This window comes from Grampus griseus (genome assembly GCF_964374135.1).
Source record: "Grampus griseus genome assembly, chromosome: 16".
Lineage (NCBI taxonomy): Eukaryota > Metazoa > Chordata > Mammalia > Artiodactyla > Delphinidae > Grampus > Grampus griseus.
This window is the reverse complement of record NC_139010.1, coordinates 22,831,230-22,851,673: the sequence shown is the minus strand read 5'-3', so window position 1 is coordinate 22,851,673 and position 20,444 is coordinate 22,831,230. Positions and strand designations below refer to the sequence as shown.

General features: G+C 38.0%; 1 protein-coding gene across 4 annotated transcripts in view; it reads left to right on the top strand.

Annotated features, from left to right (window-relative positions):
- Positions 1-2,509: 2,509 nt before the first annotated feature.
- HERC4 (HECT and RLD domain containing E3 ubiquitin protein ligase 4) overlaps positions 2,510-20,444 on the top strand; it is a 135,629-nt gene continuing 117,694 nt past the window's right edge. For 2 of the 4 annotated variants that reach the window (XM_082673003.1, XM_082673001.1), the window contains exons 1-2: positions 2,510-2,834; positions 4,617-4,921. In XM_082673003.1, coding sequence (XP_082529129.1) covers positions 4,696-4,921 — 226 coding nt within the window. In that variant the 5' untranslated portion in view covers positions 2,510-2,834; positions 4,617-4,695. Of the gene's footprint in view, positions 2,835-4,616; positions 4,922-9,926; positions 10,045-20,444 lie in introns of those variants that run through there. The other 2 variants (XM_082673002.1, XM_082673004.1) reach the window with 2 other exon arrangements.

Here is a 20,444-nt window from a genome sequence, read left to right as displayed (position 1 = left end):
ACTTCCCCCGTTTATAGAAATTGTGACTGAGAAGTAATTTTCTGTAAAACAGACCATTAGTAAATGTCTATAGGTGTTTTGGGGAGGATAGAAGGACAGAGGTCTGAGTGGCCTGTAGGCTCAGGCTCTGAGTCCAGACAAACCAGCACCACAGGCCATACTCATCATCAATTACTCATGCTGCTTTTAAGCTTTTTTTTTTTTTTTTTTTTTTTTTTTGTGGTATGCGGGCCTCTCACTGTTGTGGCCTCTCCCGTTGCGGAGCACAGGCTCCGGACGCGCAGGCTCAGCGGCCATGGCTCACGGGCGCAGCCGCTCCGTGTTATGTGGGATCTTCCCGGACCGGGGTAGGAACCCACGTCCCCTGCATCGGCAGGCGGACGCTCAACCACTGCGCCACCAGGGAAGCCCTCATGCTGCTTTTATACAACAAATTCACATTATCCTAATAAACTTCTGATCCTATACTTGTTTCACTTTTAAGGTAATCACAGGCTATTTTCTGAGATCTTGTATCACAGTTTCATAGATTTATAAGGTTAAAAGGAACATCTAGAAAAGTCTTTTCCACTTTCTACAAGAAAGACCTATATTTAAAAATATTCTAGCGAGAGATGCATCCATGTAGCAGAGATAGCTGTCCACTAATTCATGCTCTCTCTTCTATGGCATAAAGTAGTACCAGCGAACTCAGCAGGGGTTATGTTTCCCAGTCCCCTTGCATCTAGGGGTGTTGTTCTTGCTAACATTATGTGTGCAGATGTGATATGTGGCACCTCCCAGACAAAAGTTTTAAGAAGCTCCTGGTGCCCTCATCTCCCCAAGTTCCTGGAAATTAGTTTTGACGCATTAGGAACACCCACTTGGAATGTTAAAAAGGTAAAAAATACACTCTTATTATGTTAACAGTCATATTTTAGTGTTTATTTGTTGCAGCATCTATTACATATCTTAAAGACCCAAATCCCATAACTTCCCCTTTAATAATATATTCTGAGGCATCAAGTCCTGAAGGTTAAAAGACAACAAAAGCCCTACAAGGGCAATGAAGCTATCAAAATAAGAAGTATGTTTCATGGGCAACATCACCACTCCTAGTATTGAAATTATGCTTTCTTTGCTTAAGTACCTTGTTATTTTTATTCTTATTTCTGTAATATACAGAAATAAGGTTGTGGGTTGAATTGGGTTGCCAAGAGATGGTTGAAGTCCCAGCTTCCAGTGCCTGAGAATGTGACCTTATTGGGAAATAGGGTCTTTGCAGATGCAATCCAGTTAAAAAGAGGTCACAATGGATTAGGGTGGGTCTTAATCTAATGACTAGTGTCCTTGTAAGAGGGACATTTGGACACAGAAACACAGGGAAGAACACCATGTGGAGATGGAGGCAGGGATTCGAGTGGTGCATCTACAAGCCAAAGAATGCCAAGGATTGTCAGCAGCCACCAGAAGCTAAGAGAGAAGTATGGAGAAGATTCTCTGAGACCCCAAGAGACAACCAATCCTGCTGCCTCTTTGATTTCAGATTTCTGGCCTCCATAACTGTGAGACAATAAATTTCCGTTGTTTCAAGCCATCCAATTTGTAGTATAGTGTTACGGCAGCCCTAAGAAACTAAAACACACATATTCTAGCACACACACTTTCCAATCTGAAATATATTTTTCAGTGAGATAAAGAAACATGGCTTACTGTGGAATTCTTTCTAGGTTCTCAACATTCACTCTGAAGTCAAGGTACTAGAAAAGTCTGACGTAAAATTTCAAGAGTGCCTTGTTTCAGGTTTTCCTCCTTGACTGGCCTAGGAAATCCGGAGTTTATTTTTGTGAGGCAGGGACTCTAGCCATATACATTATTTAATTTTCTCTAAATGAAGGAGGCCCTGCGTTATAAGTTTAGCTTCCAGGGAGAGTGCAGAAAGTGATGGCAGCCAACACTTTATCAGGAGCCTGAACTGGTGGTGTTGATATTTAATGCCAGTAGGCTCCATCATTGCTGCAATACATCTGGCATCCTGAGAATAACTCCAGTTGGGGCTAAGGAATAAAATAAAAGACTTCAACAACCTTTATATCCGTATTTGTGATGTTTTATCTGCTACTTCAAATTCTCCTTGGATAAAGGTGGAATAAAATAATAGAAACTGGAACTAATAGGCAAAAAGACAACCTAGCCAAAAAAGGAAGAGATTTTCTTCACTAAAAGGCCCTAGTGCACGCTGAAACGCTGTGACAAGACACACCAAACACCTGCATTTGCCTTGCAAATTCCAACTTCTGTGCTTGGCATTTTTCTCTTAAGGCAAGGCAAAGCACCACACTGCGCAGGCGCCCGCGTCGGTGTGCCCTTGGAGGATTCCGGCGCAGGCGCGCGGGCCACGAAGTGGGCGGGCTCGGGCGCGTGCTCCGCGGTTCACTTCCGGCCGACGCCGACCCCTCCCCCTCCCCCCGCGTTGCCTCCTCCCTCTCTCCCTTCTCCTCCCCAGTCTGCCCCAACTCTTCCCCACCCCTAGCGCTCTCCGCCTGGCTCGCCTCCTGCCCTTCTCCTCCCGCTCCATCCGGGTCGCTGACGGCTGGCTCTGGGCTAGAGAGCAGTGGCGGCTGCTTTTCTCTGAGGAACCCGGTAAAGTTTCACAGGAGCCGAGGAGGTGAGCCGCGGAGCAGCTTCACCGACGCCGGAGGAGCTCTGGTGTTCGCAGCCACTGGCTGAAGGAGGAGGGTCCGGGAGCTGGAGACCTGTCTCAGCTGCTGCGCTGCCTCCCTCTTGCGGGAGGCGCCGCCCCCAGCCGCCCTGGGCTTCCCCTGCCTTGAGGGGCCGGGTGAGTCGTTGCCCCGGTAGGTTCGGGGGCGTGTGACGGCGTTAGGGAGGGGGCTGGGCGGATACAGGCCGGCCTGGCGCTGGGTGCTTTCTCAGCGTTTCCTCGGGCGGGGGTGGGGGGACGAGGGCAGTGTCGGGCCCCTTGGCCCGGGGGCTGGAATGTCGCACCTCCCCGGGGAAGGGCCTCCCTGGGACAAGGGCCGCCGAGGTGCCGAGCCTCGTGCGCCGGCCTCTGCGGCTACTGCGAGCGGACGGCTGCAGCAGTTGACTGGTCGGCCCGCGAGGTTGGGTGTGTGCAGATGATTTCTCTCTCCCGGTCCCCGTAAGCTGATCTCAGTGCATATTCAGGGAATGATGGGAATAAACTGCTTCTCTTTCCCCTACCTGTTGCTGGCGAGAGGACGCCTTTCCCATTACCCCTCTTTTTTAAAGAAAAGGATTGTTAAACCTCGTGCGTTGGAATTTGGGGTGTTGTCCTGTCCTCTCCTTAAAAAAACAAAACAAAAACCGGGAAGACAGTGCAGAACTCTCGGGAACTATCGGGTTCTGATGCCCCAAAAGAATAAAATCAAACTTTTCTTAATGGATGGGTCATGGATAGAATGAGACAGCTTCAGCACTTGCTAGCCCGCACGTAGGAAAGTTGGGTTTTGAAACTTCTTGGGTTCTGTGTAAGGAATGTGGGTACCTACACGGGAATAAGGCTGACTTCCTGTAATTTTGTTATTTAGTAACGCGATATATCTAAAAATCTGTGTAGGTTTAGATAAAGTGGACTCTTTGTTATCCGTGTCTATATAAGCGAAGAAATATTCAGTCACTGTACTGGAAAGTTCTACAGATTTCGCCACCAAACTCTCAGTGTCCCAGTCCGCATTTCTATTCTTGAAAAATCGGCAGTGCCGGAGTTATTTGCAGTTTTTTTTTCCATCTTCAAATAATTGTCTTAGGGGTATAGATAGATGTAGATAGGCTTCGGGAGATATTTTTCAGTCATGGTTCCCACTCGAAATAGAAAATGTTGAATTTTGGGGGAGAGTCTTGATCTTTAAACTGCACACTTTTGTATTATAATTAGGTACACTGATTGAGTTTTTAAATTAAATTAGTAGTGAGGTCAGAGTGTTAATATTTTGATTTGTAAAGTATGATCTTTGGAGGTGATTTTCTTAATATCAAAGCTTACCTAGAGAACTGTAATTTTATCTGGGGCCTGTTAGTTGGAAGAGTCTTTTAAGTTGTGGGAAACTTAAAGTTTCCATTATTGGCTTTATTTCTAGTACAGATAAGAACTTCAGTTTTCTGTTAATGTGGAGGTAGGTGTTAGAAAATCTAATTATCCTGTGACTTGAGGGAGATTGCAAGGTTTTATGTTTCTGTAGTTGGCTAAATTTTTCACTGAGTATATATCTGATTTTGGGGGCAGTGGATAGATGTCATATTTCTTGCTCCCACTGAAATTATTCAAAGCAAAAAGGAAAAAAAAGGTTAACTTCATCAGGATACTTAATATTTCAATTTGATTAGTCTATTATAAGGTAACAAAAAGTCAAAACTAGTTAATATTTAGATTTTGCAAAGAATCATGAGGAGTGATGTATTTTTCCTAAACATTTCTGTATGATAATTTTAAAAATATACAAGTGATTGGTTTTTGAAATTGAAGGATACTTCTGTAACACATTATAAAGTAAATTTCATGTTTACTACATAGTGATTATTGTAGCCTAGTACTTGAAAGAGCAGTTATACATTATGTTTCCTTTGAAGTCATATTAACTTTTTTTCTGTCTTCTCAGACATAGGGATACCTCCAACTTGCCAGTGTTTCAGAAGGGAGTGTTTTATTGAAACTGGAAGACCAAAAGAATTACAAACATGTTGTGCTGGGGAAATGCATCTTTTGGACAGCTAGGTTTGGGTGGAATTGATGAAGAAATTGTACTAGAGCCCAGAAAAAGTGACTTTTTTATAAATAAAAAGGTTCGAGATGTAGGATGTGGACTCAGACATACTGTATTTGTTCTGGATGATGGAACGGTATACACATGTGGATGTAATGATCTAGGGCAGCTAGGTCATGAAAAATCGAGAAAGAAACCAGGTAAGTTGAAAATTCTTTTGTTTGCTATTTCTAATAATTATATCATTTAAGTTTGAAATGTCAAACAATTTCTCTAGTCCTAAACCCATGTTTTCTTTTTATCAGGCTTTAAAAGCAAACCAGGCATTAAATAGATCCTTTACAGTTTGCATGCTTCTAAGTACTTTAATTATTTTGTGGTTTCTTTTTTTAACAAGTGCTATTATAAACCCTTATTTTTTTTTATTCTTTTTTTTTTTTTTTGCGGTACGCGGGCCTCTCACTGTTGTGGCCTCTCCCGTTGCGGAGCACAGGCTCTGGACGCGCAGGCTCAGCGGCCATGGCTCACGGGCCTAGCGGCTCACGGGCCTAGCCGCTCCGCGGCATGTGGGATCTTCGCGAACCGGCTCACGAACCCGCGTCCCCTGCATCGGCAGGCGGACTCTCAACCACTGCGCCACCAGGGAAGCCCTACAAACCCTTATTGTATGAAGCTGTGGTTTCAGAACATAATTATGATGATGTAAAACAATAGCGAAAACCACCCTGCAGTGTATAGATCTTCTTTGGTACTAAGTATATTGGTATAGAATATACAGTATGTAGGTCCTCTTTTATCAGTACTGGTCAGCCACCCTGGGCAGATTTTATTTTTTATCTTCTTCTTTTTTTTTGGGGGGGGGGCAGATTTTATTTTATTTTATATTTATATTTTTTGCGGTACGCGAGCCTCTCACTGCTGTGGCCTCTCCCGTTGCGGAGCACAGACTGCGGACGCGCAGGCTCAGCGGCCATGGCTCACGGGCCCAGCCGCTCCGCGGCATGTGGGATCTTCCCGGACCGGGGCACGAACCCGTGTCCCCTGCATCGGCAGGCGGACTCTCAACCACTGTGCCACCAGGGAAGCCCTGGGCAGATTTTAAATGCATAATTTACTGTGTTGTGTTCCATGTATCAGAAAGGGGGAAAATTAAGATGAAAGCTTTTTACTTTCACTTAGTTGCTGAAAATATAATCCTAAGTATTCTCTTGTTCTTCCTATTATATTTTAAATACATGATTCCATTTAGTTTGAAATATCTTTTATTTCCCTAGTATCTTACTTTCAAGTAATAACACTAGCTATTAAAAGTTTTGTGTCTATGAGATGTCCTGATTATGTAGTAGCCATACGAACCAAATTTAAAATAATTTGTAGGGTAATGAGAATTTTGAGGAATTTGGTCACATTTCATGTTCTGTTTTCCTGGATATACATATTTTAAGGTCAAATATTACCACATTTAGAAAAATTGTTAATGTGAATTTCACTTTCAGTTGTGTTAACTAAAAGTTAATTCTTAAGATGGTAAATTCAGATAAGATTATAGCTGTACTGATTTACAGTTTCTTTTAACTTTAACAATAATGGCACCTCAGTATTTTCTATGGCAGTTATCTTTCTTTACCACGTTATTATTTAAGTGGTTTCTATTGTTAGTCTACTTTTGAGAGGTTAATATAAGTATAATAAGGTATTAAATTAAGGTATGTTACTCTTTTTTCATACCATCTCACCACCATGCCCAGCCTCACTTTTCTAACTTGTAAATTATGGTGTAGTTTTCATCCTTCGTTGACAGGGTTTTAATCTCTTTTCTTCTGCCTTGATTTGTAATTTAATTTTTTTGGATGAATAGTAGTGATGCTTAATACAATAGGTTTAATTATTGCAAAACTCAAGGTAAATGGTAGTTTCCTTGTACTCTACCTCATGAAGAATATTCTATGGAATCTTATCAGATTTTCATAATCTTAGGCATTGAGGTTGTCATGTTGTTAGACATGAATGGTAATTTATTGATATGTATTTGTTATCACTGCTTCAGAGGCAGATGGATCCTTTACCTTTTTTGCTTAGCTTGGAATGCTGCCTCAGGTTGAGATTTTCATGGTATTGGGGCTGTTACTGTTCTTGTACTTAACATGCCCCACAGAAATAACTGAACATATCTCTGTATTGCTTTAGTAATTTCTCAGAGGCCTCAGGGCAAGTAGAAAGTACAAAGCTAGCAAAAAGAAATTGCCAATATAGTTACTGAAATTTACTAAGATTTACATTTTTTAAATGTTATTAAACATCTGTCCTGTGTCCAACACAAGGGTGATAGACACTGTGCACTAATAGTATAATGATTATTATAGTGCCTGGAACAGCTTTTAACCCTATAGGTGAGGTTCTGAGAAACTTAACTAGCCAGAAGAGGCTTCTTTGTGGTCATGATGACACTGTGATGATTACGTTGTGACATTTATATCACTCTATTGATTCATCGTGGAAGCAATATTTGGCGATATAAAGTTGGGAGGGTGGGTTTACCTAATTTTTGATACCTCTTTAGGATTGCCTTGTTGTCCAGAGTACATCACAGTCTATGGAATAGAAAAATGAAAGGCATAAACTTTGTCTTTGAAAAATTTAGAGCCTGGGTTGGGCATTAAGGCATATGTAAATGAAATAACTAGAGAGAATTGAAATTTGACCTGATGTGGTATGTATTTTGAGACTGGGAAGTTTAAATGATGGGAAATGTCATTGTGGGATAGAATTGAAGAGTTCTGGGAGAAAATGAAGCCTTAAGTTTAATTCAATGATTGGTCACATAAATAGCCAGAAAATAAATCTAGAGCTGAAATAGCTTTATGGAAGAGAATCCTTATCCTGAGAAAAACTTTTTATTGCTAGAAGGCCAGATTCAATGATGTATTGAAGTGTACCTAGTTAAAGAGGTAGGAAAAAGTAAAAGTTCAAAGGGAGGTAGTTGCTCTGATAGGAGCTTAATCTTTTAACCTCAGTTTTGATTTAAGGGGATTGAGTGGAAAATGTAATAATGTTTTTAACCAAAAGTATTTCTCTTTGGAATAATTCCTTAATGATTTAAATATACTCCTTTTCTAGCCTTTTTTTTTTTTTAATTTGTGAGTTTGAGGAATGAATTAGAAGATACAGAGTTCTCATTTAATTGCTTTTGAAGTCTTTGGGTAACAGAATGAGTCTGGTTGAATTTTAGGACCATGTAATAAACAATAGTTCACTTCATCAGAGCTTTAAACTTGTGTCATGAAGAAAGCAAACAGAAAGCTAAGAATTGTTTTCTTATAGAGATTGGCTTTATAAGCATACTGAATATTAAGAAGTAAAAGAGAAAGAGGTCGCCTCATTCATTAAGGATAAGCTATTCTTGAGAGTCATGGTAACGTCTTGGAGGACTCAGCCTTACAGTGTAGTAAACAGATTTGACCTATGGCCTGTTGGGAGAAGTTTCCATTCTGGACATTCTAGTAACCACATGGGAAGATTTCACTCATTTCCTTTATTATACCAAGAGTGCAGATTACATCCATGTTCATCTCCGTTCTCTTGTATATGTATAATCCTTGCTTTCACTACTAGCTCTTTCTGAACTATTTCCAGAGAAGTGAACATCTATTTCACTTTCATGTATGTATTTTTCCTTCATAGGAATTTTTTTAAACCTTTTAAAATCTAGAGGCGCTCAGTTTTTTCCTTAATTCGTAGCTAACAGGTAAATAGTATATTTAATCTTCAAAGTGCTAGGTCAGTCCACCTAAATAAAGTGTTAGTTTTATTTTTGTACTTCCAAATTTGCTTCTGGAAATTTTAAGATAACATTTAGAAAGTGTACTTTTCTTAATAAGATTGTTTACTCACTGTGTATCCACCATAGGTAGAATTTGGTGTCCATGGACCTAAATATATGTTTTACACACCTGTTTCCATTTGTTTTGTGTTAGAAACAGCGCTAAACTATTTTATGTCCATAATTTGAAAATAATGTGATACAGTTTGTTAAAAATGACTGTTTTAATAGCGTTTTATGGTGTACAAAATTCTTTTGAATAGATTATGTATCTTATTTAATCCTCACAACAGTCTTGCTTGTTAGCTAGGGCAGGTGTTATGGTCCCCCTTTTTCAGATGAGGAAACTGAAGTTAAAAGAGCTTAACCACTAGAGTAGTAAATATTAAGAGAACATTCTAAACCCTGTGGTTTTATCTTTATCCCACAAAGTTTTGCCCCTGCCATATTTAGAAGGTAGAGGAATATTTATTCAAGGAGGAAACTAGTTTACATCATTATTTTAATGTAATTCTGAGGGTTTAAAAAACTCTTAAAAATTACTATTTTATGACTAAAGGTATACAATGATGACATCATGTTTTTTTAATCCCTCCCCAGTCCCTTCCCTGTGCATAAATTCAAAGAGAAGCCATTTTAGGAACCGTGTAATAAGGTTGAGAATTCTAGTTTCAGATGTAATATTGTATCAACACTAACTAAAAATTCAAATATATATGTTTTATTCTTGAACTGAAGACTGACTTCATTGCAAAGCCAGTAATAGATAAAGTTTTGAATAGTATGATAAAATTTTTTGTAGCTTGTGCTCAACTCTTCTACTGAAGATAAAAATATTATGAGCATTGATTCTGTTTTTTGTGGCCCAAAATGGTAATTTCTACTGTTGATCATTCCAATAAAAACATTTTGGTCATATAGCAGTAATTTGCTTGCCTTTCTTCTTCATTTTCTGACCTGCTCTCTCTTTTCATAAAACATAAATCTATAAATGAACTCCTTAAAATATAGTTGAAATTTAAAAAGTAATATAGGAAAATAAATGTATAAATATGGGAAATAAAATTGTTCATATAAGAGTGGATTAAAAAATTCACATAATCCCATATATTCCTTAATGAACCAAAGAAGCTCGTTATGTTTTATAACTACTAATTTTCATAATACCTTTTAAGGAAGAGAAGGATGTGGATGATATGAAGACTTGAAAAAATAATTACTTGGTTCAGGAATGGAGGCTTGCTTTGGATGCTTTACTTTGAGAAAGGTTAGTGTCCAAGAATCACAGTGTTGAGGGTAGGGAAAAAAATCATAATGCAAACAGATGACTACTGTTAGAGAGATGTATAATAATACTTTACTTTGTGTAGGACCCTACATCTGAGGAATTTCAAGAGCATTACACAATAACTCATGGTTCCTTTCAAAATGCTTGTGACACAATTTGCAAGAATTATCCTCATCTTAGGGGATAAATTTACGGAGAAATGGCAGCACAAGTTGGTAAGTAACTTGTCAAAACAGCAGGTGACTGGTGAACAGCTATAAATTGAATCTGAAAATTTAAGTCTACCAGTCTCCTACCTTATTCACTAAATTGTGCTTATGTTTAGAATTATTTACAATAGTATCTTCTATTTGAGGCAGATCAAATACTAATGCACAGATTGTTTTTTTGCCATTCTATTGATGGCCTATTGAAATGAATCATTATTTTACCAAGATGCTTGCATTGTGATACCACTTTGGTACTTCATCATAACCTTGTGTGGTATGAAGAATATTTAAGCAAAGGAACAAAAACTTACTGTGGTAACACACAGTGTTCTTTCCTCTGTTATATATCATATTCTCTATCCCTTTGTTGTCTAATGCTGTGCTGTGCTACTATCCAAGGTCCATAGTAACTGCCAGGCACAACTGATTTGGTGGCTAACATTGGAACTTGGGTTAATTATGTTGTATCAAGTCTGCCATGTATCTCTCTGTAGGATGCATTGGTTTGGTGAATGCTTTATAAAACCATTAACCCACAGAGAAGCAATGATAGTAGTAGATGCCTAATCTGAACAGTCTAACAAATAGAGGCTTCTTTAAATGATTTGGAACCAATGATTTTCTCTTTGTGTTTGGTATGTTAGTGTTTTTTTCTGATTGGAAGTGAGCCACATATGTTCCTTGAAAGAACAGGAGTATGGAAAGTTTCACAGTTTGAGCAGTTACTAAGGATTCTTGTTACAGATGATAGCCAAGATGGTCTAGGTTCTATCACCTTAGTATAAGTACAGTCGTCTCTCAGAATCCGTGGAGGATTGGTTTCAGGAGCCTCGAAGATACCAAAATCCATGGATGCTCAAGTCCCTTATATAAAATGGCATAGTATTTGCATATAACCTACACATTTTAAATCATTTCTAGATTACTTATAATACCTAATACAATGTAAATAGCTATAAATACAATGTAAATGATATGTAAATAGCTGCTGGCATGGGAAATTCAAGCTTTGCTTTTTGGAAATCTGGAATTTTTTTTTTTCCCCAAATACAGTTGACCTTTGAACAACATGGGTGTTAGGGGTGCTGATCCCTCATGCAAGTGAAAGGCTCCATACTGCTATCTCTACCTTAAGAACAAAGGGATTGAAAGTGACTCACCCAAGGGCAAGAAGCTGAAACAGTTTGGATAGAATCAGAACTCAAACCCTAGCTTTATTATTCCACATTTTGTGATCTCTGAGCATAAACTTTTCCCTTACACAAAGATCTGTAAAATGAAAATACAGGCTTTATTTATTGAAGTAAACCGATGTATAAGTAGATCCTTGCAGTTCAAACCCATCTTGTTCAAGGGTCAGCTGTACTTTCCATCCACGTGTTGGTTGAATGCTGAGATGCGGAACTCACGGATAAGGAGGGCCGACTGTATTCTTTGGGTTTCATGTCTCCGATATGTCACGAGTGTAGCACTGTTGTTAAAGCTCATTTCTCACAAACCCCATGTATTTTTTTCCCCCGGTACGCGGGCCTCTCATTGTTGTGGCCTCTCCTATTGCGGAGCACAGGCTCCGGACGCGCAGGCTCAGCGGCCATGGCTCACGGGCCTAGCCGCTCCGCGGCATGTGGGATCTTCCCAGACCGGGGCATGAACCTGTGTCCCCTGCATCGGCAGGCGGACTCTCAACCACTGCGCCACCAGGGAAGCTCCCCCATTATTTTTAAAATCGCTTTGAAGAAATAAATCAAGTCTCACTTCATAGATGTTAAGTTTTCCTAGGCTGTAAGGCATATCATGTACTTGGGATACATATTAAAACTAATAGAGAAAATGTATTCAGCCATTGTTATAGGGTTTCTTTGGACTAGGATTGTGTTAAGTGAGTAGAAAAGTGGGAAACATTAATAAAGGATCCGTATTAAAAAGCTCATGGTTTATCTTACTTCAGCTTCTATGGGTTTTTTTTTTCCCTATGCTGATGGAACTTAAAAGGCAATAATTATTTTTATATCTTAATGAATTGTTGTGATTCCTTTACATGCTAGAAAAATCTGTGCTGTGTACAGTTGTATTACTGGAGTTAATTTTGTTAAAAGGGAAATTTCTTGAATTTTGGTGGCTTTCTTTAAACCATAATATTTTATTTATTTACCTGGAATTACTCTTTTTTCTTCAGTTCTAGTATGGCAGAATTTTATTTTAGCTTTTCTTGGCCATAAGGAAAACATTCTATAATTCTTTAGTAATGTGTTTTTCATTTTAAAATACCTTATTTCTTTATTAATGTCTAAGTTTAGTTTCATTTTATTCCTTTGCTGGGTGTCATACTATTCTGAAATAACACATTTTTAGTTTTTCATAGTTTTATTACATATTCTTTTTTAAAAACTTATTTATTTATTTTTAGTTTTGGCTGCGCTGGGTCTTTGTTTCTGCATGCGGGCTTTCTCTAGCTGCGGTGAGTGGGGGGGCTACTCTTCGTTGCAGTGCACGGGCTTCTCGTTGTGGTGGCTTCTCTTGCTGTGGAGCACGGGCTCTAGGCACATGGGCTTCAGTAGTTGTGGCTTGGGGGCTCTAGAGCACAGGCTCAGTACTTGTGGCACACGGGCTTAGTTGCTCCACGGCATGTGAGATCTTCCCAGACCAGGGCTTGAACCCGTGTCCCCTGTGTTGGCAGGTGGATTCTTAACCACTGCGCCACCAGGGAAGTCCCTTATTACATATTCTTGGGAGGGGAATCAGGAAATATAGGGAAAATAAAAATCAACCATAATGCCATCATGCACAGATAAATACTGCCATCATTTGACAGTTTTTCTATACTCATATATGTTTCCGATTATGGACTGGGAATATGTTTTTCTTTCTCAACTTTTTTTTTCAGTAATAATTGAATAAAACTTTAGTAAATATTTCCCCATGGTTTTAAAATACTGTTTAGGGATATTTTAATGATTATTTAACCTTTCATCATTTTTTTAAAAATGTATTTATTTTATTTATATTTGCTGCGTTGGATCTTCGTTGCTGCACCTGGGCTTTCTCTAGTTGCAGCGAGCGGGGGCTGCTCTTCGTTGTGGTGCGCGGGCTTCTCATTGCAGTGGCTTCTCTTGTTGTGGAGCACGGGCTCTAGGCGGGCAGGCTTCAGTAGTTGTGGCGTGTGGGCTCTATAGAGTGCAGGCTCAGTAGTTGTGGCTCGTGGGCTCTAGAGCACTGGCTCAGTAGTTGTGGCACGTGGGCTTTGTTGCTCTGCGACATGTGGGATCTTCCTGGACCAGGGCTCGAACCTGTGTCCCCTGCATTGGCAGGCAGATTCTTAACCACTGCACCACCAGGGAAGTCCCCAAGGAAACAAAGGTTTTGAAGTCACAAGATGCAGTCACATAGAAGTTCTTGATTTCACTAATAGCTGAAATAATTGTAACTATAAGTTGTATATGTGCTGGCATGTAGGCAAGAGCCCCTGGGAAATGTGCCCTGTGAGAGAATGATGTTGCTTCTGTGAAAGAGAAATGAAAGTGAGGAAGGAATAGGGTAAGGCTAAAAGAGACCCTAAGGACCCTTAGGAGTTTCTGAAGACAACTGGAGGAAAGTTTAGGTGCTTTACCTATAAGTTCTAGAATGTAAAAAATAAAACAAACTAGTGAAGACAACAAAAAAGAAACAGACTCAGAGATACAGAGCACAAACTAGTGGTTACAGGTGAGGAGAGGGAAGGAAGGAGGGGCAAAATAGGGGTAGGGAATTAAGAGGCACTACTCTGTATAAAATAAATAAGCTACAAAGATATATTGCGCAGCACAGGGAATATAGCCAATATTTTATAACTATAAATGGAGTATAATCTTTAAAAATTGTGAATCACTATGTTGTACACTTGAAACTTAGATAATACTGTAAATCAACTATACCTCAATTAAAAAACAAAACGTAGTGGAAACAAGATTCAATTAGATGTCAACAGTCAAAGCAAAGGCAGCGTTTACAATAGCAAGAAAAAGACAAAATGACTTAGTCATAACCTAAGAAATGTGTGAGACGTAATATGAAGAAGACTTGAAAGCACGTATGAGGGATAGAAAAAACTTGAAAAATTGAAACCACATTTGTGGATGGGAATACTCAACCTACATAGACCTGTCAGTTTCTCTAAAATTAATATCAGTTTAATATGATCCTAATAAAAATAGCAAGTGTTTTTTCTTCCCCCCCCCAGGAACTTGAGAAATGGATTCTCTAGTTCATATGGAAAAAGTAAACCAATGTAGCCAGGAAAACTCTGAAAAACAAGAGCGAAATATATAGTAACATTTTAATTTTAAAGTCTTGGTAGTTAAAACTGCCCCACAAATAGACATATTAAATAAAATAGAATAGAAAGCCCAGACATAAACTAATCAACGGAGAAAAAAATTCAAGTGAGGGATAGTCAATAAATGATCTTGGTATAAGTAGAAGCATCATCTAGGGAATAAAAAAGTTGGATTAATACCTCACGCCATGTATGTATTGGATAAATTTTAAATGAATCACATATTTAAATGTAAAGGTTACAATGATAAATGTGCTCAAAGAAAACATGGACTAATTTTTTAAAAATTATTTTGGAGTCAGGAAATCCTTTCTGAATTGTGAAAAGATAAAGTAAACTGCATGGAAGTAAAAATAATTTTGCTATGTAGAAGTCACTGTAAAAGTCAAAAGACAAATAGGAAATATTTATGAATTTTAATATTTATATTGAAATCAAAATGCAAGTCTCCGAGATATAAAGCACTCCTAGAAATTGATGAGATAAGAAGAAGACAGTAGCAAAATGGGCAAAGGATAGGAAGAGGCACTTCACAGAAAAGGAAGTACAAATGACTTTTAAACACTGAATACTCTTCAGCCTCATTCATACTAAGAGAAATGCAGAAGACTATGTGTATGACTGGGGTACCATCTCTGTAGTGAGGCTGTCAGTAAATAAGTGTTCATAGGTTGTTAGTGTAAATTGATAAACCCTTATGAGGGTTATTTTGCCAGCATATATCAGAATTACAAATGCACAACCTTGATTTGATAGCTATGTTTGTACATATGCAAAATGAGTGTTGCTGCAACATTGTTTATAATAGCAAATATTAGAAACAATCTTATGACAGTCTGTTGGGAACTGGTCAAATAATTCAGTGTAATGCTATATAGTTATGAAGAGAATGAAGGAGTTTTTTGCATACTAATATAGAAAGAGCTCTAAGATAAATTAAGTAAAAAGAGCAAGGTGTAGAACATTGTGTATAAAGCTGTATTTTGGATTAAAAAAAGACAAATATATATTTGTATTCGCTTATAGATATATTAAGAAAAACCCTGGAAGAATATATCCAACTAATAATGGATATATTTATTCTTGGTGCAGAGGTAAGATAAGGGGTGAGAACTAGACTGGTAGAAGACATGGATGATAGACTCAGATTTTTCCGTACATGTATTTAAAAAAAAATGTAGACATACTATCTGTTATTTTTTTTAAAATAAAAGGGTAGGCTCTGGAATTAGAGTGCTTGGATACAAATCCTGGCTCTTTCACTTCTTAACTATGTTATCTTGGGCACATAGCTTCGTCTCTGTGTTAAGTATTCGCTTCTGTAAAATTAGGATAATCATGCCAAAGGTGGTTGTAAGGGATTAAGTGAGATATCACATGAAGTGCAAAGAACAATGCCTAGCATGTGGTAAGTGCTCAATAAATGTTTTCTAAAAAGAAAAAAGCCATTAATGTTAGTGTGAGAATGTAATTTTAGGTAAGCCTTACACTGAAGTGGCTATATGCTGTTTCTGTATGTTCCTTGAGATAGACAATACGTATCCTTTCATTTACAACTGAAATTCAGGCATTTATTCAACAGAGGATGTCTACTTTGTCCTAGACGTTGTGCTAACCATGAAAGTACTTATGTTTAGTCTTCAGTTACCTTGTTGGAGCTCATATTCAAAAATTATACCAAAATTTCCCAAAAATGTATGTTTGTTTTGTTTAGAGGTAATGTTAGAGCAAGATATAAAATAAATTCAATTCCTTTACTGTTAGACTAAAGATATAGTAATAACAGAAAAAACATAGATGGCTTTTTCTTGTGAGAAGCACATAAACGATAGGAGTTAGATTCATCGTTTATTTTCAAAAGTTTATTTACTGAAGAGTACTAATTAGAACATTTCTTGGTCCATTCAGGCTGCTACAACAAAATTACTATAGTCCGGGTGGTTTAAACAACAACCCTGTATTTCTCTCGGGTTTTTTTTTTTTTTTTCTCCCGGTTTTTGAGGCTGGGGAATCCAAGATCAAGGTGCTAGCAGATTTGTTACCTAGTGAGAACTTGCTTCTTGGTTCTTAGATGGCCATCTTTTCATTATGTCCTTATATGGTAGAAGGGTGAGGGAGCTGTCTAAGAAAGGGCACTAATCATGAGGGCTTCACCCTTATGACCTAATTACCTCCTAAAGCCCTACCTCCTAATACCATAACATTGGGGGCTAGAATTTCAGCATATGAATTTGGGGGAGGGGGGTGACACAAACATACAGTCTATAACAGAAGATATAGTTTGTGTACTGATATTTTGAGGAACAGACACTTAAATTCTGCTTATTCATACTTTTAAACCTGCCCCTCCCAAAGTGATAAGCTGACCTTTAAATTTAAATTTTTAAATTTGTAAACTGTTCTAAGAATGTACATGTTGGATATGTTGGATATGGTATGGTAAAGTCATTGTGGCCATAAAGGGAAGAGAGAATGAGGCTTGGAAGTTCATTATGCTCACTGGTTCCGGAGAGAGGAGGTCACTGCATGCCACACAGAGCCGCAGGGGAAGATACCAGGGTAGTCAGGAGGCAGAAAACAAGAGCTCAGGGGAGATTTTAAGGTTGTAGCCTTATTGAGGTTTTCCTGGGAAAGGCAAACTAGGCAGAATAAACAGATTAGGATTGGCTAGTTTGATTAATTCCTCCAGGCTTTGGTCTATAGGGTTGGTTTCTTGTTTCCTGATACCTGGCCCTGGGATGATTTAAGGTAAGGGAGATAAGGGTTTGGTGTGTGAGAGTTAGATAAGGAGATAGTTGGTGGAATGAACTCTGGATTGGTCAATTTGCATATGAAAGGCAGGAGTTGATAGGCAAGTTGTTATCTTTAGGAATTAGCTAGTCCTGGGAGGCACCGACTCTTCTGGTGTCTATAATCCCCTCCCCCCACCATTCCTATGTCAGCATCAAGAATATAGAAAGTAAGAATATAGTTAATTGTCTCTGTGATGAATGAATGCCAAATATACCAAAATGTATCTAAGAAAACACAGAACAAAAATTCTGGCAGTATATTCTGAGGGTTCATTCTTGCTAGTCTTAAAAAGAAATTGAAGTAAAGCAGTTATTTGATTGATAGTATATTTATGTTAGAGTCTTTATATTTCAATTTTACTTCTCCTTTCCTCTTCAAAGCAGTTAATTTCAGCAGTTCCTAGCCATAAAGAAAGGACTCTCCTGAAGAAAAAATAATGTAAAGCCCTAAGTATTTATAGTTTTAAGTATGTTTTGAAAATAGATTATTAAAACATAACCTTGTTGTTTAAGTATTATTAACAAAAGGACAACAGTTCAATCAGTAGGGAAATGTTTATATCTTAGTGCCTTTATCTGTGAAGTAGGGATGATGGTATACCTGTCTCATGATGTTTATGAGGATTAAATGAGATTAAACAAACAAAGGGCTTAGCACAGTGCCAGGCACATAATCGTCTTGTTTATGTTACCTGTATACCTGTATGTAGGTAAGAATGCATAAAAGGGGTATGAGCTTGTAAACATATCCGTTATAAAGAAGTTTTTAATCTAGTTACATCTCCATATGAACATTATTATGGGCTGTCAACCAAGACATGTAAGTTACTGTATGTTAAGTTTTGATTTTATCAAAGAACTTATTAAAATGTTTTCATGACTATGAGTTGTACCATTCCAAATTCTTATTGGTAATTATTGGTAATAATTTTAGAGAATAAGCATTTTCATTAAATATTTTATGTTTTAGTTTTACTTAATTCTTAATTTTTTAGAATATATTTTATGATGATCATTATATGATCATATTAGACATCCTTTAAAAAGTGTCAGTAAACAATAATTTTACTTTAGGAATAGGGAAATAGCATGCTGCCTTGAGTGAAGTAGCCATTTGGTTATTTGTTATCTCTATCACAAAATTAGCAATATGATTATTTAAAGTAAAAAAAAAGCATTCTGAATTATTTATTGGTGTTACTCACTAATCCCAAGTGACTAATGTCTTCATCTTTTAAAAATTCAGCATCGTAAAATGTGTCAACTACACATTCACTTCAATTAAACAATTAAAGAACCATAAAAGAAGAAAAAAACACTTGTAGATAATCAGTGTTGACAATTTAGTATTTATTTTTCCAGCCTTTTCTCTGCATATATATTGGGGCTGTATGTGACATATTTTTATACAAGAATGGAGTTACACAGTACCTTTTTAATTTCACAGTATAGCATCTTGTGAACATTAAATTTCTAGAGATGGATATAAGTGAACTTTGCATTGCTCTAGTTGGAGTTTTGAGTTATTCAGAGAGAAGGGAAGAGGAAAATCTATATTTACAGCAACTAGTGAGGCATAGTAGGCAGAGGATTCTGGCTGAATTAAACATTTACTAAGTAATTGATACGGAGCTGCTTTTTTTTGTGGCTGCGTTGGGTCTTTGTTGCTGCGCGCAGACTTTCTGTAGTTGCTTGAGTGGGGGCTTCTCTTAGTTGCTGTATATGAGCTTCTCATTGCAGTGGCTTCTCTTGTTGCAGAGCACGGGCTCTAGGCATGCAGGCTTCAGTAGTTGTGGCACACGGGCTCAGTAGTTGTGGTATGCGGGCTCTAGAGTGCAGGCTCAGTAGTTGTGGCGCATGGGCTTAGTTGCTCCACGGCATGTGGGATCTTCCCGGACCAGGGCTGGAACCCGTGTCACCTGCACGGGCAGGTGGATGCTTAACCACTGTGCCACCAGGGAAGTCCCTGAAATGGAGCTTCTTAAAATTAGCTTTTCACAAAGTATATTCTTTCTGACCTCCAGTTTTGTAATTGTTATTAACATGACTGTGCTTGTTGCTATTCATAACTATATATTTTTTTAGACCCTGATAACTTGAGAATAAAATATCAACAAAGATTTTTGTTCTCTGTGTAAAACACTGACAGTTGTTCAAACTGTTGAAGTTTTTTCTTTTTTAATTAAACATACATGTAGAACTTCATTAAGCTCATATACCACATTAAGAGTTAAGATTTTCTTTTTTTAAATGTAGATTTTGTTTATTTATTTATTTATTTTTGGCTGCGTTGGTTCTTCGTTGCTGCACGCAGGCTTTCTTTAGTTGCGTCGAGCTGGGGCTAGTCTTCATTGGGTGCGCGGGCTTCTCATTGCAGTGGCTTCTCTTGTTGCGGAGCACGGGCTCTAGGCGCGTGGGCTTCGGTGGTTGTGGCTCATGGGCTCTAGAGCGCAGGCTCAGTAGTTGTGGTGCACGGGCTTAGTTGCTCCGCGGCACATGGGATCTTCCCGGACCAGGACTCGAACCCGTGTCCCATGCATTGGCAGGCAGATTCTCAACCACTGCGCCACCAGGGAAGCCCAGAATTGCGTTTTTAAAAACTCTAAATTTTTCTTTGCTCATGGAAATACTGCTAGGTATCATAAATGGGTTTTCAAACCAATCTTTAAAACACATTATACCTAAGTGTAATACTCTATCAATAATTATATTTAACTGAGCTTTGTAACATTTTCTGTAGAAAAATTCATTGGAGTTTTACATTTGGGTGTCAGAAATTATCTTCACGTATCACTTATCCTGGCTTGTTTAGCTCTCTTGCTTTATTGGTTCCAGAAAGCTTAAGATAGATATTTGTGAGCAGCATTTAACTTAACTGTGTATCACATTTGAAATATAAATAATACTTGACTATAGCCATTGTTTCCTAGAGAAGAAAATTAATTAGACCAGGTTAGTTATTTCCCTAGTATTTTGATTTGGAGAAACAAAGGACATTTGTTCCTGTGGGGTTTGGGGTCAGTTATAATTTGGGGACTTACTATATCTTAAAAAAAAAAAAATTCTTTTTTTCCCTGATTACCAAAATAGTACATTTTTATAACTTTTTAAAAGTTACAGAAATATATGATTTGAAAAGTGGAAGCCACTTTTTCCCTACATCCTAAAGATGACTACTACTGTTTCTTTATATTTTCATATCTTTTATACCTGTGTTAAAATATGTAATCCTGTACACACATACATAAAGTTCTGTGGTTCTCTTTTTCATTTAACGTATTTTTGTCTTTTCATGTTATACT